At 35.0% G+C, this 21325-nt stretch overlaps 1 protein-coding gene across 3 annotated transcripts in view; it reads left to right on the forward strand.

Moving 5' to 3' along the window:
* KCNT2 (potassium sodium-activated channel subfamily T member 2) overlaps positions 1–21325 on the forward strand; it is a 304909-nt gene that overhangs the window by 167430 nt on the left and 116154 nt on the right. For all 3 annotated transcript variants that reach the window (XM_037496318.1, XM_054690179.1, XM_054690180.1), the window contains exon 12: positions 2256–2319. In XM_037496318.1, coding sequence (XP_037352215.1) covers positions 2256–2319 — 64 coding nt within the window. The remainder of the gene's footprint in view (positions 1–2255; positions 2320–21325) is intronic.

Genomic DNA, 21325 nt, shown 5'->3' on the forward strand with positions numbered 1-21325 from the left:
GAAATGAGCTGAGTTATCCAGAGTCACCATCAGTCTCCAAGTCACTGAATCTGTTTTTATTCCACCAATAAAAGTTTTGTATGAAACAAGTGAGATTCCAAAGTAGTTTAAGTTAGGGTTTAAATATTAAGAAGCCTGTGTTATATCCTGGGATGATTACCTTTGTGTTGCCTGGTGTCAGAGGTGGCAGTCTCTGGGAACTGGAAGAATCACAGATGTGAAAGGTCTTAGTTGCTCTCTTTTTGTTGTGCATGTTCCAGCCAACTCAACTTAATGGTGACATAGTATCAAACATTTGTCACAGGTCACAGGGTTATTCCACATGAGCTGATTGAGAGCATGGTTGAGTAGACCAAGGCCACCAGAGAGTCAGGGCAATTGCGAAACATGTATAGTTTCAGAAGCCAGAAGATATTCCTAACACTCGTGGCTTAGCATCATGTTTTCTGTTGCTTTTAAAGTTTTAAATATGTCTTCATGTTTATCCTTGAGTTGTCCCACATACTCTTTTAGATTTAAAAGTCTGCATTGAATTTTATAGCATAAATTTTTTTTCTGACTTGCTTATGTGATTTAGTGAGTGTGTGTATATATATATATATATTTATGTGTGTATGTGCGTATATGTTCTTTTTATTTTACTTATGTTGTGACTACATGTTCTATATTTGTGTCTGTGTGTTTGTCTGTGCAGTGGGGGGAGGGTGATAGAAAAGAACAGGAGAAAACCCTCAGACTCCTTGCTACCTCATCCTGCAAATAATGACTAAATAGCTCATAATGGAAATTAGACATTTCTTTTGCTTTGATTCTTTCGATAGGTCAATTTAACTAAGATTTTTTTTCAGTGACTTAACTTCTAAAAAAAAGTCAGTAGAAACTCAGGATAGATTGAATAGTACATAATTGACAAATTTTGCTTTGAAAATGTATTAATATTTTTAATGCATAGATTTTTTTCACTGTACATATGACAGATCTCTATTAGTCAGTTCTCCCAGTATCTCAAGCAAAACACAGCCTTTGGTGTTTGCAATTATTTAAATTTTTTATTTAAATCTCTAAAGAAAGAGTTTCTTAATCACTTACATAACTTGGATCTTTATAGTCATCTGCAAACATAATCAGTGTGTTTAATTTATTATTTGATTTAAGTTAATCACATTTAAAAGCTAGTAATGCCCATATCATGGTCATTATGAATTTGTGTCATAACTGAAGACTTAGATATAAGCTAGGATTAGCACCACTCATTATTAATAGTTAGTATTAGAAATTATGTTAGTAAAAGAAATGACTTTTACAAGGAACATTCCTCCATAGGAATATAAGAGGATGAGAATGAGGATGAGAGTTAACAGACTGGATGTATTAAAAAACTGAGTTAAGAAAGAAGTTAGACAGGAATATCCATTTTAATATTCATTTCTAATCCTAATGTCATATAAAGGTTTGGTATTTAATGTTAACTAACACATTCTTCAACACAATTTCCCATGCAAGAAACAAGGAATAGAATTCTCCAAACCAGTTTCAAAAGGTCAGTTGCATGAGTTTTGAATTGTTTTGTTGAAGGTATTTAGAAAATATTATGCAATACTCATATTATCTTAATTACCATGGCTCAGCATTTTCCTAGTATTGTGTGGTTTGGTCTAATTCCATGTATTTTAATCTTTGTTCTCAATAGAAATTTTTTTTGGAAAAGACTTACTATAATGAACTGGAAAGATAAATCATTCCTTATTTTGAAAATAAATATTTTTGTTTTTAGAACTTTGTTTGTAAAACGCTGACATACTGTTTCTGTATCATTCAATTTATGAAACACATTTAAACCTTAGTATGAAGTTCAAGGGTTTGGAACAAGATGTTCAATCATAAAATAAAGTTTAATTTATGAATTCTAAACAGCTCTGTTTTTTCTTAGTTGAATTGAGGTAAAATAGAATTAATTATAAAATAAACATCAATATAATGCCTTTGGTTTAAATAAGACATATATATGAAAAATTACAAAATCATAAAATAGGTAAATTTTGACATTTACTTCTGTCATAAACTCAATTTTAACATAGTTAACTCAGCAGTAATTATTTTGTTAATATTCAAACATAGTAATGATTTGATAGAAATCCAGCTTTCATTTGTGTTTAAGGATACTTTATATGCATTTCACTAAGCCACAAATTCTGTTTTTTAGATGATCATAAATATTTCTGCATGTGATTGTTTTGGCTTTTCTCTGCATCTAGGATGGATGATGCTGAGGCCTGTTTTATTCTAAGCAGCCGCTGTGAAGTGGATAGGACATCATCTGTAAGTTTCTAATATCTCCTTTAGTAAATTGTTCTTTTTTACCTTAGATTGTTTATTTGATCTGCCAGGATAAAGTATTGTTGACTTTAAAAGTTTACTAAAGGGAAGCTATTATATCTAATTTATTTTTGACATAATAAGAAGTAGTTGCATCACTGACTATGAAAAAAAGTGTTTTTGAAGTAGTTCCTACTAATCCTTGGGTTTTCTGTTGATTAAAATGAAATGAGTCATATGTAAACAAAACTAGACCATTTAAAATTAAATATGTGCTGTGTTTTGTAATTTTGTTAAAATGGTCTCAATTTCCTCAAGTCAAAAACAAGGCAGATGGATCTGGCAGTCTACATTTGAATCAGTTGGAGAGGATCTAAAAAAATATGCATTTGTGAAAATTCTATTCAGGATATATAGGGCAGGGTTGGGAATCTGTATGTAGAAAGAGACCCAGGTGATTCTGAAGCACCTCCCACCTTGGTAATCTTTGATTTATTTGATCTCCTGATGTATTTTTTTTTAGGTATAAAGTTCTATTAAATTGCCTAATTTACCAAATTATAACTTCTGCTCTTAGAAAAAGGCATTTTAGTCTTATGATTTAAAAAATTACTTTATTATTTTATGTCCTGTTAACTCTGTTTTTAAGCCAGTGTGTCCATATCTACCCACACAAGGTTCTCCCACTATGTAAAAGTATAATGTTCCTATTTGGTAATGATATTGGCATTAATTTTATGAAAAATTTTTTTAACATTTCCAGATCAAAAGACTAACTTACCAAATAGTAATGTTTTTTTCAGATTGCAGGGGGAACCTATATCTGGTACACAAACAAATGAGAACCATAGAGGCTTCTATAGTAACAAGGAAAAGACAAAAACATGTGTGGATCTTTCATTGACGTATATCCTCTTCAGGAATGTATTTTTCCCTTTTCCTAGAGTATCTAACAGGTGTGCTCTGGTACATTTGCTCAGGACCATAAGTCTTGAATGTGGCAGGATTTGTGTTATCTTCACTCTAATTTATAAAAACATCTTACTGAGTTTTACACCATCTTTTTCATCCTTCATTGAAAGGGAGCTATTATGGTTTCAATTCTGTTCAACCCCATCCCCAGACTCATATGTTGAAGTCCAACCCCCTCTACCTGGTACCTCATAATATGAACTTCTTTAATTGATAAGGTTTTTTTTTTTTTTTAAGATTTATTTATTTATTTATTTATTCAAGCACTGTGTACAGTCAGAAGCATGGGAGGGTGAGAGAATTCACCAGAGCCAGAGCAGGTTGCAGAGCAGGCAGAGGGGCCGAAGTACACTGCTGAGGGGAGCAGCGGGTGGCAGGAGAGGTCTGCGCGCCATGTGGGACCCTCGCCCAGTAGCCGGGGAGCGGGGATCGAACCGGTGCCTCAGAGGCCGCGGGCAGCTTCACAACCCAGCACTCAACCGCTGCGCCACCGGGGAGGCCCAATTGATAAGGTCTTAATAGAGGTAATAGAATTACAGTGGGCTCGTTAGGGTGACCCTTAATTCAACATGACTGTCATCCTTATAAAAAGGATAAATTTGGAGACAGACAAATATCAGGGAGAATTCAATGTGAACATAGCAACTATCTGTAAACCAAGGAGAAAGGCTAAGAGCTAAATTTCCTATTAGAGCTTGATTTTGGTCTTTCTGCCATCTAGGACTATGAACCAATAAATTTCAGTTATTTAATTCATCCAATTTGTGATACTTGGTTTCTGCAATCCTAGCAAACTAAGTCTTTTAAGACCTGTAGTCCTCTAGTATATAGATTTGTGTTACAAGGGAAGTTATATATTAGGAAATAAATACATAATGTGTTTAGTGTCCCCCTTATGTGATTTGGTGGCTTTCTGTTAAACAAACACATTCATTTTTTTCCCTGACATTACTAAATTGAAAGGAATAAAAAGATTTCTCTTCTAAGGACAAAAGTGGTGACAGATGAGACAATACTAATAGAGGTTTGACCCTTGAAAGGAGATGGATGAGGGGTGACTGACTTAGAAAAAGTTAAAATGTAAGTTGAGAGGGAAACAAATCAGAAAAGAAAATGTAAGCTGCTTTTTGTGATAGAACCTTCAAAGTCTCAGGAAATAGAGGCAGCAAGTGCCTCTGCAAGAAGGGTCAAGTATAAGAATGAACATATGAACAGAAAATATAGTCTGTGAGAGAATCAGAGCCCCTCCACATAGCTACTGCTGGTAATGGTCCCCACCCTAGTAAACGAGGTTTATTATTTGGAGAATTTGATCCAAGGTACCCTTCGGAAACACTGGGCATAGCTGAGGGTCCAGGTAGAATCAAAGGAAATAAAGTTCAAGTCATCTCACAAAACATGTGATGCTTGTCTAAAATGATTCTGAGAGGACTTATAACCAGTTTCATATCTCCATTGACACAACATTGGAGGAATTTTCTCCAGAAAAAATAACCTACTATAAGAGAAACTGCCATATGTGTTTGTGTGTTACATTATGTATGTGTATACACACACACACATATAGTATATAAAGTGTATGTGTGTTGTGTGGGCATAAACATATAAAGTCAAGAGTTTTCCAGTACAATATTGCAGACTGGTTGCCTTGCACTAAAGTTTGTGTAATGATAAGTTCCCACCTTCACTCAGGTCTCAGGTGGATTTTGAACTCTTCATTGCTAAAATTGCTCAACCAGACATTGTTAGACATTTAAGGGAATCCTAACTAGAAAAAGAATGAATAAACAAATAAATGTAAAGAAAGTAGAAATGCAGAGGAAACACAATATCACTGTGCTGTTCTTAAGAAATAAATATTAAAATATTTCTATTGTATAGCCTTAGTGCAATATGAGATGAGAAGTATAGACCTATATAAAACAGGACAGTTGGCTATAGAACAAAACAAATCAAAATAAGAGACATTCACTGAACAGAAAAGAATTCTTGGAGATTAAATATCAGATTATGAAAAAAATTAAAGGGTGTAGAAGATAAGTCTAAGGATATTTAAAGAATGAGGAATAATAAAATGAACTGTGAAACTAAGAATTGGAAGACTGGAGTCAAAACAAGAGAAAAGTAGATTAGCTAGGAAGAACAATGTCTATATAGTAAGAATATGTGGAAGGAAGTCCAGGAAATAATGAGAGAGCATGTTATAAATATATGATGCAATCAACAAAAGGGCCAACTTACTACAGTATAATGATGAAAAAAGACCTTTATTGGTCAGAGATCAAAAATAATAGATGGACACAGAGAAAGAGAAGAATGAAAATGACATGAAGGAAATTGAGAAGTTAAAGAAGGAAAACTTTCAAAACTAAGGATGGAGAATTAGAATATATTTAAACTCCGCAACTGTAATACCGAAGCCAGAAAACAATGAGAAAATGCTTTCAAAATTCTAAAGGAAAATGTTTTCCACTTAGAAGTCTGTATTGTGGGAAATTTTCAGTTAGGAAAGATATTTATAGATATGATTTTTAAAAATGCACGATTCTCAGCAAGTTGTAGGCAGATGTGTTTAAAGTCAGGGATGGAATGAAAATAAAGGAAGATTCAGAGTATCTGGAGGGCACTTTGATCTTGGACTTTCGGCCTCCACAACTAAGACAAAATAAATTTCTGTTCTTCAAGTCACTCAGTCAGAGGTGTTTTGTTATGGCATCCCTACAAAACTAAGAATTCAGATTTTGAATTAGTAATGAGTGGTTATGAGTAGTTTGAAAATAAATGTTAAAAGAGATGATTCTTACCTCCAAAGAAACATTGTTCATTCAAGATTGGAAAATTAATTATAACACTCATCACTAATAATAATAACAGTGATATGAATACTGACTATTGATCTGACCGAAATTATTCCTGAACTATATTTAAACAATGAGGTGAAGAGAAATTGGGGGTAGGAACCTGCACTAGAAAGGTATCCTCTTCCATTCTATAGTAGGAAGCCAGGAGACAATAGTTAAAATTGAAAACTCAATGTAGGGGCAGGACAGGCCACAGTGCAGGTTATCTGATCCAGCAGACTGAGTAAAGGAGGAGTCAGAGTCCTCAGTGGATTATTGCAGGTCTTTTATTGGGATTACCAGGTACACGGCAGGCAGGGGTGCTGGGGGGACGGGAGGCTAGCAGGCCTCCCAGCCCTCAGCAAGCCTTAACTCTGTCTGGGCTCTCCGGCGTTCTCTGCTTCTCTCTCAGCTTCTGTTCGTTCTAGGCTTCTCTTTTGGCTTCTTCTGGCATCCCCGTGACGCCCCCTAAAAGCCCAGTCTCAGCCCAGGTGAATCCCATCTACTTATGCCCACACCCTATTCCAGGTGACCACCATCAGGCATGCATTCAGGAACGCAAGGATCCATCATCTATCCTGATGGCGGGAGGGCAGAAAAGCCTGACATTTTTCCTTACCCTACACTCAACATATAGTAATAAGATCACATTTTTGGTGTGTGGAGGTAAATAACAGAATAAGAAAATGCAGGATTTTAAAGTGATTGCCTTTGTGAAATGGAAATATAACATAACATAGGAAAAACAGGGGATGCTGCTCTTATGTGTTTTGAAACTTGAAAATTACTTGTCTCGTTGAACTATGTTTGAGCAAAGATTTGATAACATTTTAATCATATGATTTGGAAAAATTCCCTTGTCTAGGAAAAAGTTCATTAGCCTAAGAACTGAACCTTTTGTTTTAGGCAGAGAACTGTTTCATCTTCATATCTGTTTCAAAGAACCCTCGAGATGCCAGTGAATAGTTTCAATTGAGTTGCATCTACTTTTTAGATATTTGTGTTTTTTCTTTTAATTCAGCTTTCACCCATAAATCTACTTGAAGTATTCTATGTTATTCACACTGGTTAAATTATTCTGCTATTCACACATGACTGAATAAGTCTATTGATTCAGGAAACCTACAAGGTGTGCCAAGTAAGGCTGAGTAAAACAAGTAGTATCAAAAAATTGTACTATTTATCAAAAAAAATTGGTGAAACGGCATACTATAGCTGTAAAAATCTAGCAGAGTGGCAAGGGGTCATAGATAAAGGAAGAGGAATTCCTTAAAATTCTAGCCAGGAACTTGTGGTTTTCAGTTACCCAGCTGAGGAGTTTAAAAATATCCATGCTAACAGGAAAGTAAATAGCTGAACAGACTGAAAAATCAACAATTCTTCCAGCGTCTGTAAGAGAGGTAAGGACACAGGGATAACCATTGCCCCCAAGATTGAAGAGACTGGTAAGAAATACAGAGAATGAGGATTTACCAGAGCAGAGACTCATGAGTGGAAACCACTGAGGGAACCAGTACTGAGGTAAAAGCCACAATTGTAATTGATGAATGGCTGGAGGCCCAGTGCAGACAATTTTGAAAATGAAAAACTCCCGGTAGGCTGGGTCCTATGGGAGCCCACAGTATTCTGAAATTTACCGTAGAAGCTCAACCACGTTCCCACAGTAAATATCTGAGAAAAATTGCCTCTGGCTCTGGTAAAGGAAGGGAGGGGTACCATTTTGAAATACAATGGGGCATTGCATTCTTAACAAGGTCTCTCTTCAGGGGAAGCTAGTCAACTTGCTGGTGTATTATCAGAGCATAATTAACTTGGGGGAAGGAAAGTACTCAACTTCAGCCAGCTCAAGTCATTCTCTGCCACCTAAAGGGTGAATGAAAAAATCTAAAAATAATTTGTGAAGCAACCAGTCACTGAAACATAATTAGTCATGGACTAAAGTTTTCCAACCTTCTCTAGTATCAGCAAGCACAGGGAAAGTTCTCAAAGGATCTGGGCAGATGGGTAAAGGTGAGTTCTGGAGCACTCAGTGGATTTTAGGGGCTTTTAATGATTGTTCTACACCATTTGTAGTGAGGCAGCCAGGTGCAGGGCAAGTAGGGTGGTTTGGTATCCAGGAAGCTGGCAGGCCTTCCAGCCCCCCAGCAGGATCTTTACTTTTAGGGCTTTCTCTGACATTCTCTTGTGATTTCTCTGCCACTCTCTGCTGCCCCCCATCCTTGGTGACATTGCCCTTATATGCTCAGCCTCCAGTCTCAGGTGTGCCCATTATGCACTCCAGGTGCCCACCATCAGGCATGCATATCCTGAGCCCATGCTCCAAAGCACCTCCTACATTCAAGGGCACAGGTGATAGCCACAGAGGCCAACGTTGCAAGAACCTGAGGAATCTTCATTTACCCTACACCCTCCTTCCACTTCACCTCACATTTCTAAAAATCCATTTCCTTAGCTGATACTTAGTGTCTAGCAACTAGAATTACAGGGTTTGCTGTGAAGAATACAATTTGAAGTGACAGAACAAGCATACAGCCAAACATAGCAGGAATGTTGGAATTATTGGTGCAGAGATTTAAAACAAATGTGATTACTATGCTAAGGGCAAATGAACAGCTTGCTAGAAAAGAGGGTCAATGTAAGCAGAGCAATGGAAACCCTAAGAAAGAATAAAAAAGAAATGCTAGGAATGATACCATTATAACAGAAATGGAGAATCATTCTGATGGGCACCACTAAAGAAAAATCTCTGAGGTTGAGAATACCTCAATAGGAATCTCCAAAACTGAAACCCAAAGAGAACAAACACTTAGAACAGAATGTCCAAGAATGTGGGACAACTATAAAAGTAGCATTCTTGAAATGAGAATAACAGAAGTAGGAGAGGAATAGAATAAATATTTGGAATGATAATGTTTGATAATTTCTTCAAAATTGTCCAACACCAAACCACAGATCCTGGAAGATCTGAGAATACCAAATAGAGAGATGCCAAAAGTCATTTTGAATTTTCAGAAAATTAAGATTAAGAAGAAATCCATAATGATGTCAGAATAATAAAACAACAAGAATTATTTACCTCTTCTCAGAAACCATGGAAGCAAGAAGAGAATGGAGTAAAACCTGGAAAGTATTGAAAGATTATTTGATAGGGAAGTCATTGTCAAACTTTAGCAAACTTTAGCACTAGAGGAGAAGGAGAGGAATGGAGTTAGAGGTTTTGACAAAAAGGGTAAAAAAGGAAAACAAGTTTCCAAGAGTGGCACTAAATGTAAAGTTTGGCAAAAATTGGACTCTTAACTGTTTCATATTTGATCTCATAGAACTGTCTACAGTCCCTGGACAGAGACTTTTAAGGACTTAATGACAACATGGATACCTGACCTGCTCATATATGGATATATATCGCCCATCTCCTTTTTAAAATATATTTACATATATGTGGGCACAATATGGTCTAATTAAAGAAGATATTAAAAATGCAAAGATGTTGCACCACTGTTAGTATAGAAGACATTACATTGCTTGATGAACATTCTACCATGTTAGATATTACCTGGCACAGTTGTTGCTGTTATCAATACTACATTATTTCCTACAGAGAAGGTGGTGTAACAACTACCATAACCCACTCTTCTCTGCTCCCACAATGGTTGGTTTAAATTGTATCAGGAAGTTCAGTGTTCTGCCTTGAGTGTTCTGCCCTTTGATTTCCCGGTGGTAAATAAATACACACACATACACACACACACACACACACACACACACATACATATATAGGTTTTCTTCTTTTGAAGAGACAGTATCAGATATGAAGTCTTTCTCCAGGCAAGCTATTTTAGTTGCCTCTCTAAGTAATTTCTATTTGGGAGGTGAAAATGAAGGTAAGTGTCTCCTCTTTTATGATTATTCCATTGTAGGATCAAGAAGAAATTTCCCTCATTCCTCTGTATTCTCCTTCAGTTAGTGAAACAGGCAACCAAATTTTTTCTATGGGGTTGTTCTTAACCATTCTGACAAATTATGAACATTTTCTTTTATATTATTTTCTTATATGTGTTAGAAATTTTGAAAAATGTTGACTGCACCACACTATTTCTGAGAGATACATATTTATTATTGCTGAATTTGCAAAGTTAGATGAATGAATTCTTTTGTTATTATAATAACAATTTTGAAACCAGGCAAAATACTGCTAAACCTAGCATTAGTTCATGTACATTTTTTGCAGCAACATGGATGGCACTGGAAGGGATCATGCTCAGAGAAATAAGCCAGAAAGAAAAAGAAAAATACCGGATGGTCTCACTCATAGCAGGAATCTAGAAAACTTAAATAAGGGACCAGAAAAAAGAATAACTATAAGAAAGTAAAAATCAAAATCAACAAACAACTATGAACCAGAGACACTCTATGGGGGGTGGGGTGCGGGGAGGGGAGGGATTGGGGTCAAAATAAGGGAGTCTCAATTGTATGGGGAATATAAAAATTAAAAAAATTATATAAAAAAAGAAATAAAATCGGGATCTCAAGGAAAAAAAAGATAGCATTTTAAAATTTTCTAACATTGTAATGCTAATTTTCTTCAAAAATCTTGCATGTTTATATAGGACTGCAGTTTTAGTCAAAATTGCTACCATTGCTATACATATTTTAGCTAATTTCTTCAAGTTTGTTTCATAAAACAAACAAAAAAGGAACCAAACAGATTTCACATTTAGTAAGTGGTCAGGCATTTTGTGCGCATTATGTCATTTAATACTCGCCACAGTTGTTTTATAGATGGAGAACCAAGACTCTGAGTTGCTAATTAGGTTTCCCAGAGCGGCAGAGTGTGACTTCCACCCAGGTCAGTCCCACTGTAACACCTCTTCCTTTGTCCCAAACTGTTTCCCATGGTGATAATAGCTTAGAGTTCAAGTGGGTCTCACCCTCATCAATAAAAGTGGTTCTGTTTGAAATTGTAAGTATGATGTTTATAGGACTTTAGACATCATTTATCTCTTCTACTCCTTCCCATCTTTAGTCTGTCTCTTAAAAGAATATATTTACTCCAAATTCATTAAACAATTTTTTTTATTTTTGTTATCTTTGCTGTGGATATTGGTCTTTTTTTAATTCATTAAATTATTGATAACATATTTTGTTTCTTTGTTTCGTGAAAAAATGAAATTTGTTTCCCACTTCAACTTCCATTTCCATATTTGTTCTTTCGTACTTTCATTGTTATTTCTAAAGGCTGATACTCTTTTTCCTTTTTCCTGCATGGCTTTGGAATTTGTTATGAGGAAGAGGGTGGAAGGGTTTTAAGATGAATGACATAAGAAGTGTACATTGATTTGAAGAAATGTTTAGTGTAAGTACAAATATTAAAGGAGAATTGTTGATGGATTAGAGAAAGCTTACAGAAAGCTCCTATTTATAAATGTCATCAATTATGAATGTTGCCAAGAATATGTTATGAATATATGGGTATATGAATATATAGAGTAGGAAAATGTCTCCAATCAAGTCAATTATATTATTGGAAACTGGAGGAAAGGTGATCCTTGCTATAAAGTGGCAGAGGCCTTGGCTAAGTTGTGTTTTATTGATGAAAAGTAGAACTTTAGAGTGATGATCTTGGACATTAAACTAGGAGATTTCTAAGCATTGCTTAGAATGCAAAGTGAAGCTTGTTTTCTCCTTGCTGCTCATAGTAGAATGCAAAAAGAGAGATAAACTGAAGATGGTTTTGAATAGATCTAATGTGGTCTGTCTGTCCTACATTTTAAAAGAATACTTTGGTTGCTAATTTTAGAAATGACTGAGCATATGGGAGGCACTAGAGAAAGATGTTCAGTTACAAGTTCAAGAAAAGTAATATGGGTGAGCACTAATGGGTATATTTTATAGTAGTAGAAATGACTAAAAATATATTGGTTTGGGATATGTTTGAAAGCAGAGCTGGCATAACTTGCCAATATAGTGGGTATAAGATTTTAAAGTCAAAGTTAAGGCCTACGTCCTGTGAACTTTGTATAGTACATTGATGTTTATCAATATTAGAATGATTGGAGAGAAGTAGGTTTTCAGAAGGAAATCAGTAATTCTTGATGCACAAGAATTGTAAAATATATGTGAGACATCCAGCAAGAAATTTAAGCAGTAGTTGGATATACACATTTGGTTTTCAAGTGGGAATATGATTGAGGATATGAAATTGGAGTAGTAAATATATAGAGATAATGTAAAGCCACAGTACTGGGGTGATCACATTGAGATTGTATTTACTTAGTGAAGAGTAGTCTTTGGACTGAAGTCAGATGCAGTGTATTCATTAGAGAGAATGCAAAGAAAAAATAAGTGCAGTTAGGCTAAAAATCAGAATGTGACAAAAGATAACACTATAAATATTAATAAATATAGCTGAAGTGGCTATATTAGGTGGGTAAAGATTTTAAAACAGCTGTTGACTAAAGAGAAATATTTTGTATTAAGTACCAATTCTTCAAAAAGATATAACACTACTTAATGTATGTGTAGCTTATAATAAAGATACATACACATACAGTACTGAAAGAAGGTGAAAAATCTGCAGTTGTTGGGCCTCCCCTGGTGGCTCTGCGGTTGAGCGCTGGGCTGTGAAGCTGCCTGCAGCCTCTGCAGCACCGGTTTGATCCCCGGCCACCAGCGAGGGTCCCACATGGCGTGCAGACCTCTCCTGCCATGCCCGCTGCTCCCCTCAGCAGTGTATTTCGTCAGTCTGCCTGTTCTACTCCCTGCTCTGGTGAATTCTCTCACCCTCCCGCGCTTCTGACTGTACCCACTGCTTGTATAAATAAATAAATGTCTTTAAAAAAAAATACAGCTTAAAAAAATATTAAAAAAAAATCTGCAGCTGTTAAAAATCTTAACACTTAGCTCAACAAGTAATAAAAAATAGATAGAAAATCAATAAGCATGTAAAAACTGAACTCATTTTCACTAAGTAGACCTAACTGACATAAGAACATTACACTTAGGGCCTCCGTGGTGGCACAAGGGGTTAAGCACAGCACTGTGAAGCTATCTGCAGCCTCTGCAACAAGAGGGATGGCCAGGGATCTACCCACATGGTGCAGCAGACCTCTCCTGTCTCTCCCGCTGCTCCCCTCAGCAGTGTATTTTCAGTCAGTCTGCCTCTTCTGTTCCCCCTCTGTCTCTGGTGAATCCTTCTACCCCCGCACCTCTGGCCTGTACCCCAGTTCTTGTATGCATAAATAAATAAATCTTTTTTTTTAAAAAGAACATTACACTTAACAGTTGTGACTATGCATACTTTTTCAGTTCATATGACATGTTCACAGAGATGACCACATCTGGATAGTAAAAGAAATGCTAGAAAAATCAATGGTATGAAAAGCATAACAGAGTATGTTCTCTGATCAGATATAGTTTAATGAGAAACCAGTAATGCCCAAAGTGTAAACCAAAACATATTTAAAAATTTGTGAATGGTAGCAGAAAATGCTGCCTCTGAGACAAATTACCTTTATAGGGGAAAACTCCATTTGTGAAATTATCTCGCTCCCTATACCAAGAAGTGAAGGATGACTCTAAATCTAAAGAAACTCTTCATGAGTGAGGAAGACACCATCTTTAAATCCACTTAACATCCTTACTGCACTTTTCCACAGCTGGTCCTCAACCCCCCCATATCTTTCTTGTGTCTTTGTAAACATGATACTTAAGGTGGTGCCTTGAATTCTTTTGGGGGAGTTATGTTCAATGTCCCTGTGTATATCCCATGCATGCATGAGGTATACATGTTATTAAACTCCTGTTTTTCTTTTTCTTTTGTTAATCTGCCTTTTCTGATGAAGGAGGTCTCGGTCATACAATTTAGAGGTAGAGAGGGAAAATAATTTTCCTCTCGGAACTGCAAACGTTCAGCACTTTTCTCATGCTTTCTATCAGGGTCACATAGGCATTTTCTGTGTAAGTGTTCAATGATTGTTTGCATTCTACTCTGTGATTCCATATGTTCAAAAATGAATGTCATAATCAGGGTAAAATGAATGTCTTTGACATTTAAGAGGAAAGCTAACAGCATGGTATAAAATACATTTTTTTTCTGAGTGTTGCAATTTAGTCTGAGCATGATGAAATTACATGAACAAGATGGCCCTAAAGTTCCCTTCGATTTCACTTCTTGACAGGTTACTGTAGGGCTCTGACCTCCCTTTTCTTAAAACATTTACCTTGGAAAATTTTCAATCATAAAATATGTTCTTGTCCCTTTGAGATTTATCTTCTTCCAGATGTGCACCAGTTTTATAATCCAGGAATGCCTTTCTCAAGGATCTGGGACCATCTCTTTAGTAATCTTAAAAGGCAAGAGAGCTCCTATTTCCCAGCCCCTCTGGATGTGTAGGGCCCTGATTTTCATAAGGGAGAAATAACAAATGATGGCCTTGTCAAATTGACCAACCTGCCCCCTCCAGTACTTTTCCACTAGCTCACTCCAAATCATAAAGCTGTTCTAGCCTTTAGTTCCAGAGCAATTGATTCCTAATGTTCTTCTCTGGTGCAACAGTCTTACATAAAGTGTTTCTTGCCTGTTTAACTTTGTCTGGTACATTTTTTTCTGTGACACAGATAAAGTACGGTATGTCAGTTTGTGAGCTACTAAACATACTCTCCTAAAAGCAGATAAAATTCCAGCCTGAATCTTGGCTCATTAATCTACAAGTTAGAGCTAATAATAATTTGTAGAATTGTTAAGTGAAATCCCTCTCTCTCTCTCTCTCTCTCCCTCTCTCTCTCTCTCTCTCCCTCTCTCTCTCTCACACACACACACACAAACACACAGTTCCCTGTAATCAGTATTTAGTGATGGCTACTAAATGAGGGTTGTTGTTATGTATTTTCTTTCTTTCTATTTCCAAGAAGCAACAAATCTGAAAATCTGTAATGCTAACGAAGCTGAAGGAGCAAAATAAATACTACAGGTTTTCTCAGAAATAGATCAGTTACATAAAAATTCAAATGTCTAGTTCAGTAGATTAAATCAAATTATTTCACCATTGGAAAGGAAAGCAATATAATCTACTGTACTTATCCTTTATAATGACTCATAGGGGAAACTTAGATTTGAGCAATTCTTTAAGAGCATGCCTAATAGTACAGTGAGTGAACATTTCTACTATTTAATTCCTTAATAAAATGTACATTAAATTCTTTAGGGAGATTTTGCAGATTTATTTTGCTTTTTATTCAACCCAGGTTTTTTTTTTTAATTATTACTAAAAATGTCCTTCTTGTCAACTCATAAATTACAGAATTTTAAACTTTCAAAAATTCCCAGTAATCATGAATATAACTCACTTTAAAAGTTTCCCAGAAATATCTTTTGGAAAATTCTTGCAAGTGGTTATCACTGGACTTCAGCTACATACTTTTAAGATAGCATAACCTTTTTGTGAATAATTTTAATTATCATTCATTTGACATTTTTCAATGAGTTTTGTGAGAATTTAAAATACCATGGTTATAATTTTGTTAAATATAGAATACATAAAACAGGGAGGACTCAAGAGGATAAATCTGAAGTTAGATTTGGTGCCGAGGACAGATTCCCCCAGAACTTTGAAAAGGCTAAAATAAGCAGAAACAACTGCTACAGAATGAAGTAATGGACATATTAACTAGAACTCATACCACCACCAACACAATATCTCACCTTCAAAAAGTAGAGTAAAACATAAATAAGCTTTGGTTTCTACAAGGAAAAATGGAGAGTAAGTGTTTAATTGGCCATAAAGTTGACTTGTTCAGTTCCCAAATTTCTGTTTAGATACTAGAAGCATATTATATCTAGAAATTCAGATAAGCAATCACGTTTCATTCCTTTGTGTATGTATAAGCTGTAGTACATTCAGGTACCAAAATAGAAATCAAGGTAGGATTACAATCTCTGAAAGATAATTGGAGAGAACCTTAAAACAAATCTGGTATGATGGTTTGGTTCCCAGATATAATATGAATTCCCTTACTATTTACACTTGTCAGGAAGATAAAGCTATATTATCATCCCTAGGAATTTTGATGTCAAGATCCAGAATGCTAAACTAAGGCTTCCTTAATTTTTCTTTAGTGTGGTTTACTCTTGAAGCTTCCTTGTGGTTGAGTCTGTAGGTATAGGGAAGAACTGTAGTTTGTTTTGATGCAAACTAGATGACCTGTGTATCTACTTTCTGTTAGCTTGCTCGTTAAAATAGGACATATTTTAATGTTTTCTTATCTATTTGGGTTTTCTTTTATATACTTTGTTTTAAAGTATTTTACATAAGAACCTTTCTGAATTACTTCTGTATTCATAAAGTCGATATATATCACATTTGAAGCCTACTTCTCAAAGACATCAGTTACAACTAGTTACAGTAACTAGGTTATTTCCTTATTTGAATATTAAAACAGTCAATTAATTATAGCTATTATAGAGTGTATATATAAGAATTATAGTTTTTTATTTTACTTGATATATATATGTACACACACACCTTTTAGACCCTAATTATGAAGAAAATAGAAAACGTACTCAAAGTGCTTTCAAATCTAATCTAATGTAAAACCTTTATGGGGATTTCTGACAGTAAATTTTTCTTTGGGCAAGGATTTATTTGGCAAGAATCATGTGTAAAATATTGAGTGTTTTTATGAAAAATTTGTTCTCTAGTTTACTATAAGACCTTATATTCTCTTTTATAAAAATGCTGCATTACTTTAGTTGCCTATAAATTGAGAACAAATTTATTTATGTTACTTTAATTGTATAAATCAATTTTATTTTATAAATTATCTTGAAAAGTGAAGTGTCTGATATATATGTAAGATAAGTTTAATATATAAAAATAAAATATACTCAAAATATTAAAAAAATTGCTAAAAGCTACAGATACATCATATAAATTGAAAATAATGTTCAAGATGACTTTTGATCACACTAAATGTCTTACCCTTTTCTGGGTCATAGTCTATTTGAAACTAAGAGAAACGCAGGAAATAGTTGAAGCACAAAATCTCACCTATAGTGTCTGAATCTTTCAAGGATCATTTGAAGTTCAGTTAAAAAATATAGGAAAAATGATATTCTTTAAGTCATTGAAATGTCAACAAGTACTTTTTAGATACTTCAAATTTTATTTTTTTAAATATTTATTTCTTTATGCACACAAGAGCTGGGGTACAGGCCAGAGATGCGGGGGGTGAGAGGATTCACCAGAGACAGAGTGGGGAACAGAACAGGCAGAGTTACTAAAATACACTGCTGAGGGGAGAAGCAGGCGAGACAGGAGAAATCTGCTGTGCCATGTGGGTTGCTCCCCGGCCGGGGATCAAACTCGTGCTGCAGAGGTGTTAAGCACCTCACTATGATGCTTCAAATTTTAAAGACACTTAATCCTTTACTCTCAGGATCATTGATGCTTGTTATATTTTGGTAGTGTGCAATGCACCAATAAAATAGGGAAGGCTTATGGGCCTTTAGAATAAGTACTTCAACCCATCTACTTATTCACTGAATTGATGTATTTACTATATCAATCTGTGTGTGGTGCTCTTTACATATTTCATTTAAGGCTTATAATATCCCTATGAAGTGAATATTGTTTTTCAATTTATCTGTGAAATGCCTAGTTATAGATGCTCGGATTTGTTTGGGGATAGCAACATATAATTATGACATTTTAACCCAATGGCTATTAATTTTGTTTAGTGAAGACCAACTTTAAAAAATAGGTAGAGTTGATGCTGTGGTAGGGCAAATACATAATACAATGGGAATGTTGACCTCACACTAAAGCAATCAGGTATTCCAGTAACAAATGAAGTTCATTTGGAAACAAACAACAGGAGAAAGGGCAGATTGGAGGGTGTGTTCATGATGGACACATATGTAATTCTCTGACTCCCCGGCTAGTAGCTTCCTGAAGGACCTTGCCTGCAGTTCCACTGGAGGGAAGGACGGCATCACCTCCTATAGGAGGTGTTAGGCTTGTTGGGTACTGTGGCTTAATGATTTTCACCTGTGTGGACACTCTTTAGCCTCCCAACTTCATTTAAGTAGTTGCATTCTGCATACTAATATTCATAGGAACAACTAGCTTGGACTTCAGTAAGAATGGGCTTCCTAAAATAAGTGACAAATGGTTCCAGACAAATGACTGTCAGATTCTTGTAGGTTCAACAGGGGAGAATGCATTACAATGGAGTAGAGTCTGAGCTGCAGAAGTAGTTTGAAAACAGTTAATAAAGGGTCTTGCAAGTCTTACTAAGAAGTTTGGATTTTATATTAGGAGTAATGAAAGTCACTGTGGGTTTTAAGCAGCTAAGTACAAGAATCATATTTCAGTTCACAAGGATAATAAGTCTGGTAAAACACAGAATTAATAAAAAGAAAAGATATAAAATGAAATAGTCTGACTCAGGGACCATTATCCTTACTTCAACTCACTGGTTGTGATAGTGAGTTTGGAGTGCACTGGACATACTAGGTTGATACTTAAAAGGCATAATGAACAAAATTTGAGAGCTACTAAATGTACATGTAAGAGAAATGAAATAGATCAGGATTTAGCATCTGTTAATACTCACCTCTTAGAAAAGGAAGAATTACCAGTAGGAAGATGAATTCAGTTTGGGATAAGAAGGCAAAAGGATGACCAGACACATGTTGTCAAGAGAAGCTAAGGAAGAATATTTTAGGGACTCAATGGTCTACATATCACATGTTGCCAAGGGTCAAGTAAATAAGAAGAATTAGCTGTCTGCATTCATTTTACAAAAGATAAGCAAATCTTTTATCCTAGGAATTAGATTGGTTTAGTAACACAGTTTGTAAATTCTAGAGACAGATTAGACCCTGGAATCTGTGACTCTAAATCCTAAGCTTTCACACTTTGTCTTTTTTTTTTTTTGGTAGATAAAAGGTTATTTTTTTTTAATTTGGGTTTTTTTATCTTATATATTTCTTACATCATTTTTCATTTTTGCACAATATATGCATTTTCATCTTGGTTATAGTCTAAAATCCACACTTTGTCTTTTAATGGACTTTATTTTCTTGAGTCATTTTCCCTTTACAGAGAAAATGAGCAAAATATATACAGTATTCTCTTCCCTCTCCTGTTCCCCCATTAAAATTTGCATTTGAAATAACTGATGAACCTATATTGATATATCGTTGTTTACATTAGGGTTCACTCTTTGCATTGTACATTCTGTGGGTTTTTACATAAATATAATGATATATGTCCACAGTTACAATATCATGCAAAATTAGTATGATAATTTTGATTAGTACAGAATCACTGCCTTAACAATCCCTTTTTATACCGTTTCGTCCCTCCCTCTCCTCTTCCCTGCCCTACCAAGTCCTTAAAAAACACTGATCTTTTTAATCTTCCCAATTTTACCTTCTCCAGATGTCATATAATTGGAATAATACAGTATGGAATCTTTTGCGATTGGCTCTTTTCACTTAGCAATATGCATTTGCATTTCCTCTGTCTTTCCATGGCTTCAGAGCTCATTTCTTTTTATTGCTGAATGATATTCCATTGTCTGACTGTACCACTTTATTTTTTTTTAAATCTCATCACCTACAAATGGTATCAGGGTTACATATATCCAAGCTTTTGCAATTATGATTCAAGTTTCTATAAGTATTAAAATTCAGGTTTTTGTGTGGATAGGTTATTTGGGTAAATGCCAAATACTACTGGGTTAAATGGAAAGGGTATGTTAGCTTTGTAAGAAACTTCAGTCATTACCACCGGCAGTGAATGTAAGTTGCTCTTCATTCTCACCAGTATTTGCTCTTGTCAGTGTTTTGGACTTTAGTCATTTTAGTAAGGTGTGTAGTGATACCACATTTTTGTTTTAATTTTTAATTCCCTAAAGACATTTCATGTTAATGATCTTTCCCATGCTCATTTGTTATCTATCTATCATTTTTTGGTGAGGTGTCCATTTATCTTCTACCCATTTTTAAATGGGTTATATATTTTTATTTATATCTACTTTCATTCTTACAATAGTTTTATATTTAAAATAGCTTATAGCTGAGTCTTACTCTTTTAACATGTTTAGCCCATTGATATTTAATATAATTTTTAGTATGTTTGGATGTAAGCCTAACTAGTTTTCTCATTTTATCAGCTGATTTTTGTTCCTGTTTGTATTTTCCTATTGTTTTGATTTTTTTTAAATAATTTGAGTTACTCTCTATTGGTTTCTTGGAAATACTGTTTGAATGTTTTTTAGTGACAGCTCTAGGAACTACAATACACAACCTTAACTATTCATAGTCTACTTCTTGTTAATATTGTATCACTTGTGAAAATTAGACAGTACATGTATTACTCTTCCACTGCCCTTTATGTTATCAGATGTCAGTTAGTCCCATATATTTGAAACCCCACAAGGAAATCAATTTCTCTCTCTGACTTGAAATTTCTTATAATTCTTTCATCTGCTACATATTGTCTTAGATTTGATTATTTGAAATAAAAAAACGTTATCGCACCTCTTTGAATACTTTCAATGGCTGGAAGACATGCATTGTCCATTTAAGGAATTCTGGTCTACTGTTCATCAACTTTGAAAGTTACCAACATGGACCACAGCTTCTTTTTTTTTAATATTTTATTTTCTTTTATATATTTTGTACATCATTTTTCATTTTTGCACAATGTATACATTTTCATCTTGGTTTATTCCCACCCCTCCTTATTTTGACCCTAATCCTGCCTTCCCCCCTCCAACCCCCCTCCACAGTGTGTCTAGTTTATAGTTACTACAAGGATGGAGCTGGAAGGGATCATGCTCAGCGAAACAAGCCAGAAAGAAAAAGAAAAATACCGAATGGCCTCACTCATAGCAGGAATTCAGAAAACCTAAATAAGGGACCAGGAAAAAGACTAATTATAATAAAGGACCACAGCTTCTTTCCGCTCTTCTACAATACAAATAATTCCATATATCTACCTGTATTTTTAATACACATTTCCTTTCCCTAACAGCATTGTCAAATAGAACTTTCTGTGATGATAGAAGTTTCTTCACTGTCCAAGAGAACTTTAAAAAGGTCACATGTGGCATTAAATACTTGAAATGTGACAGTGTGATGGAGGAATTGAATTCTTAATTTTAGTTCATTTAAATTTAAGCAGCCACAT

Source organism: Talpa occidentalis, unplaced genomic scaffold, assembly GCF_014898055.3.
Source record: "Talpa occidentalis isolate TD23 unplaced genomic scaffold, MPIMG_talOcc4v2.1 talOcc4.8, whole genome shotgun sequence".
Classification (NCBI taxonomy): Eukaryota; Metazoa; Chordata; class Mammalia; order Eulipotyphla; family Talpidae; genus Talpa; species Talpa occidentalis.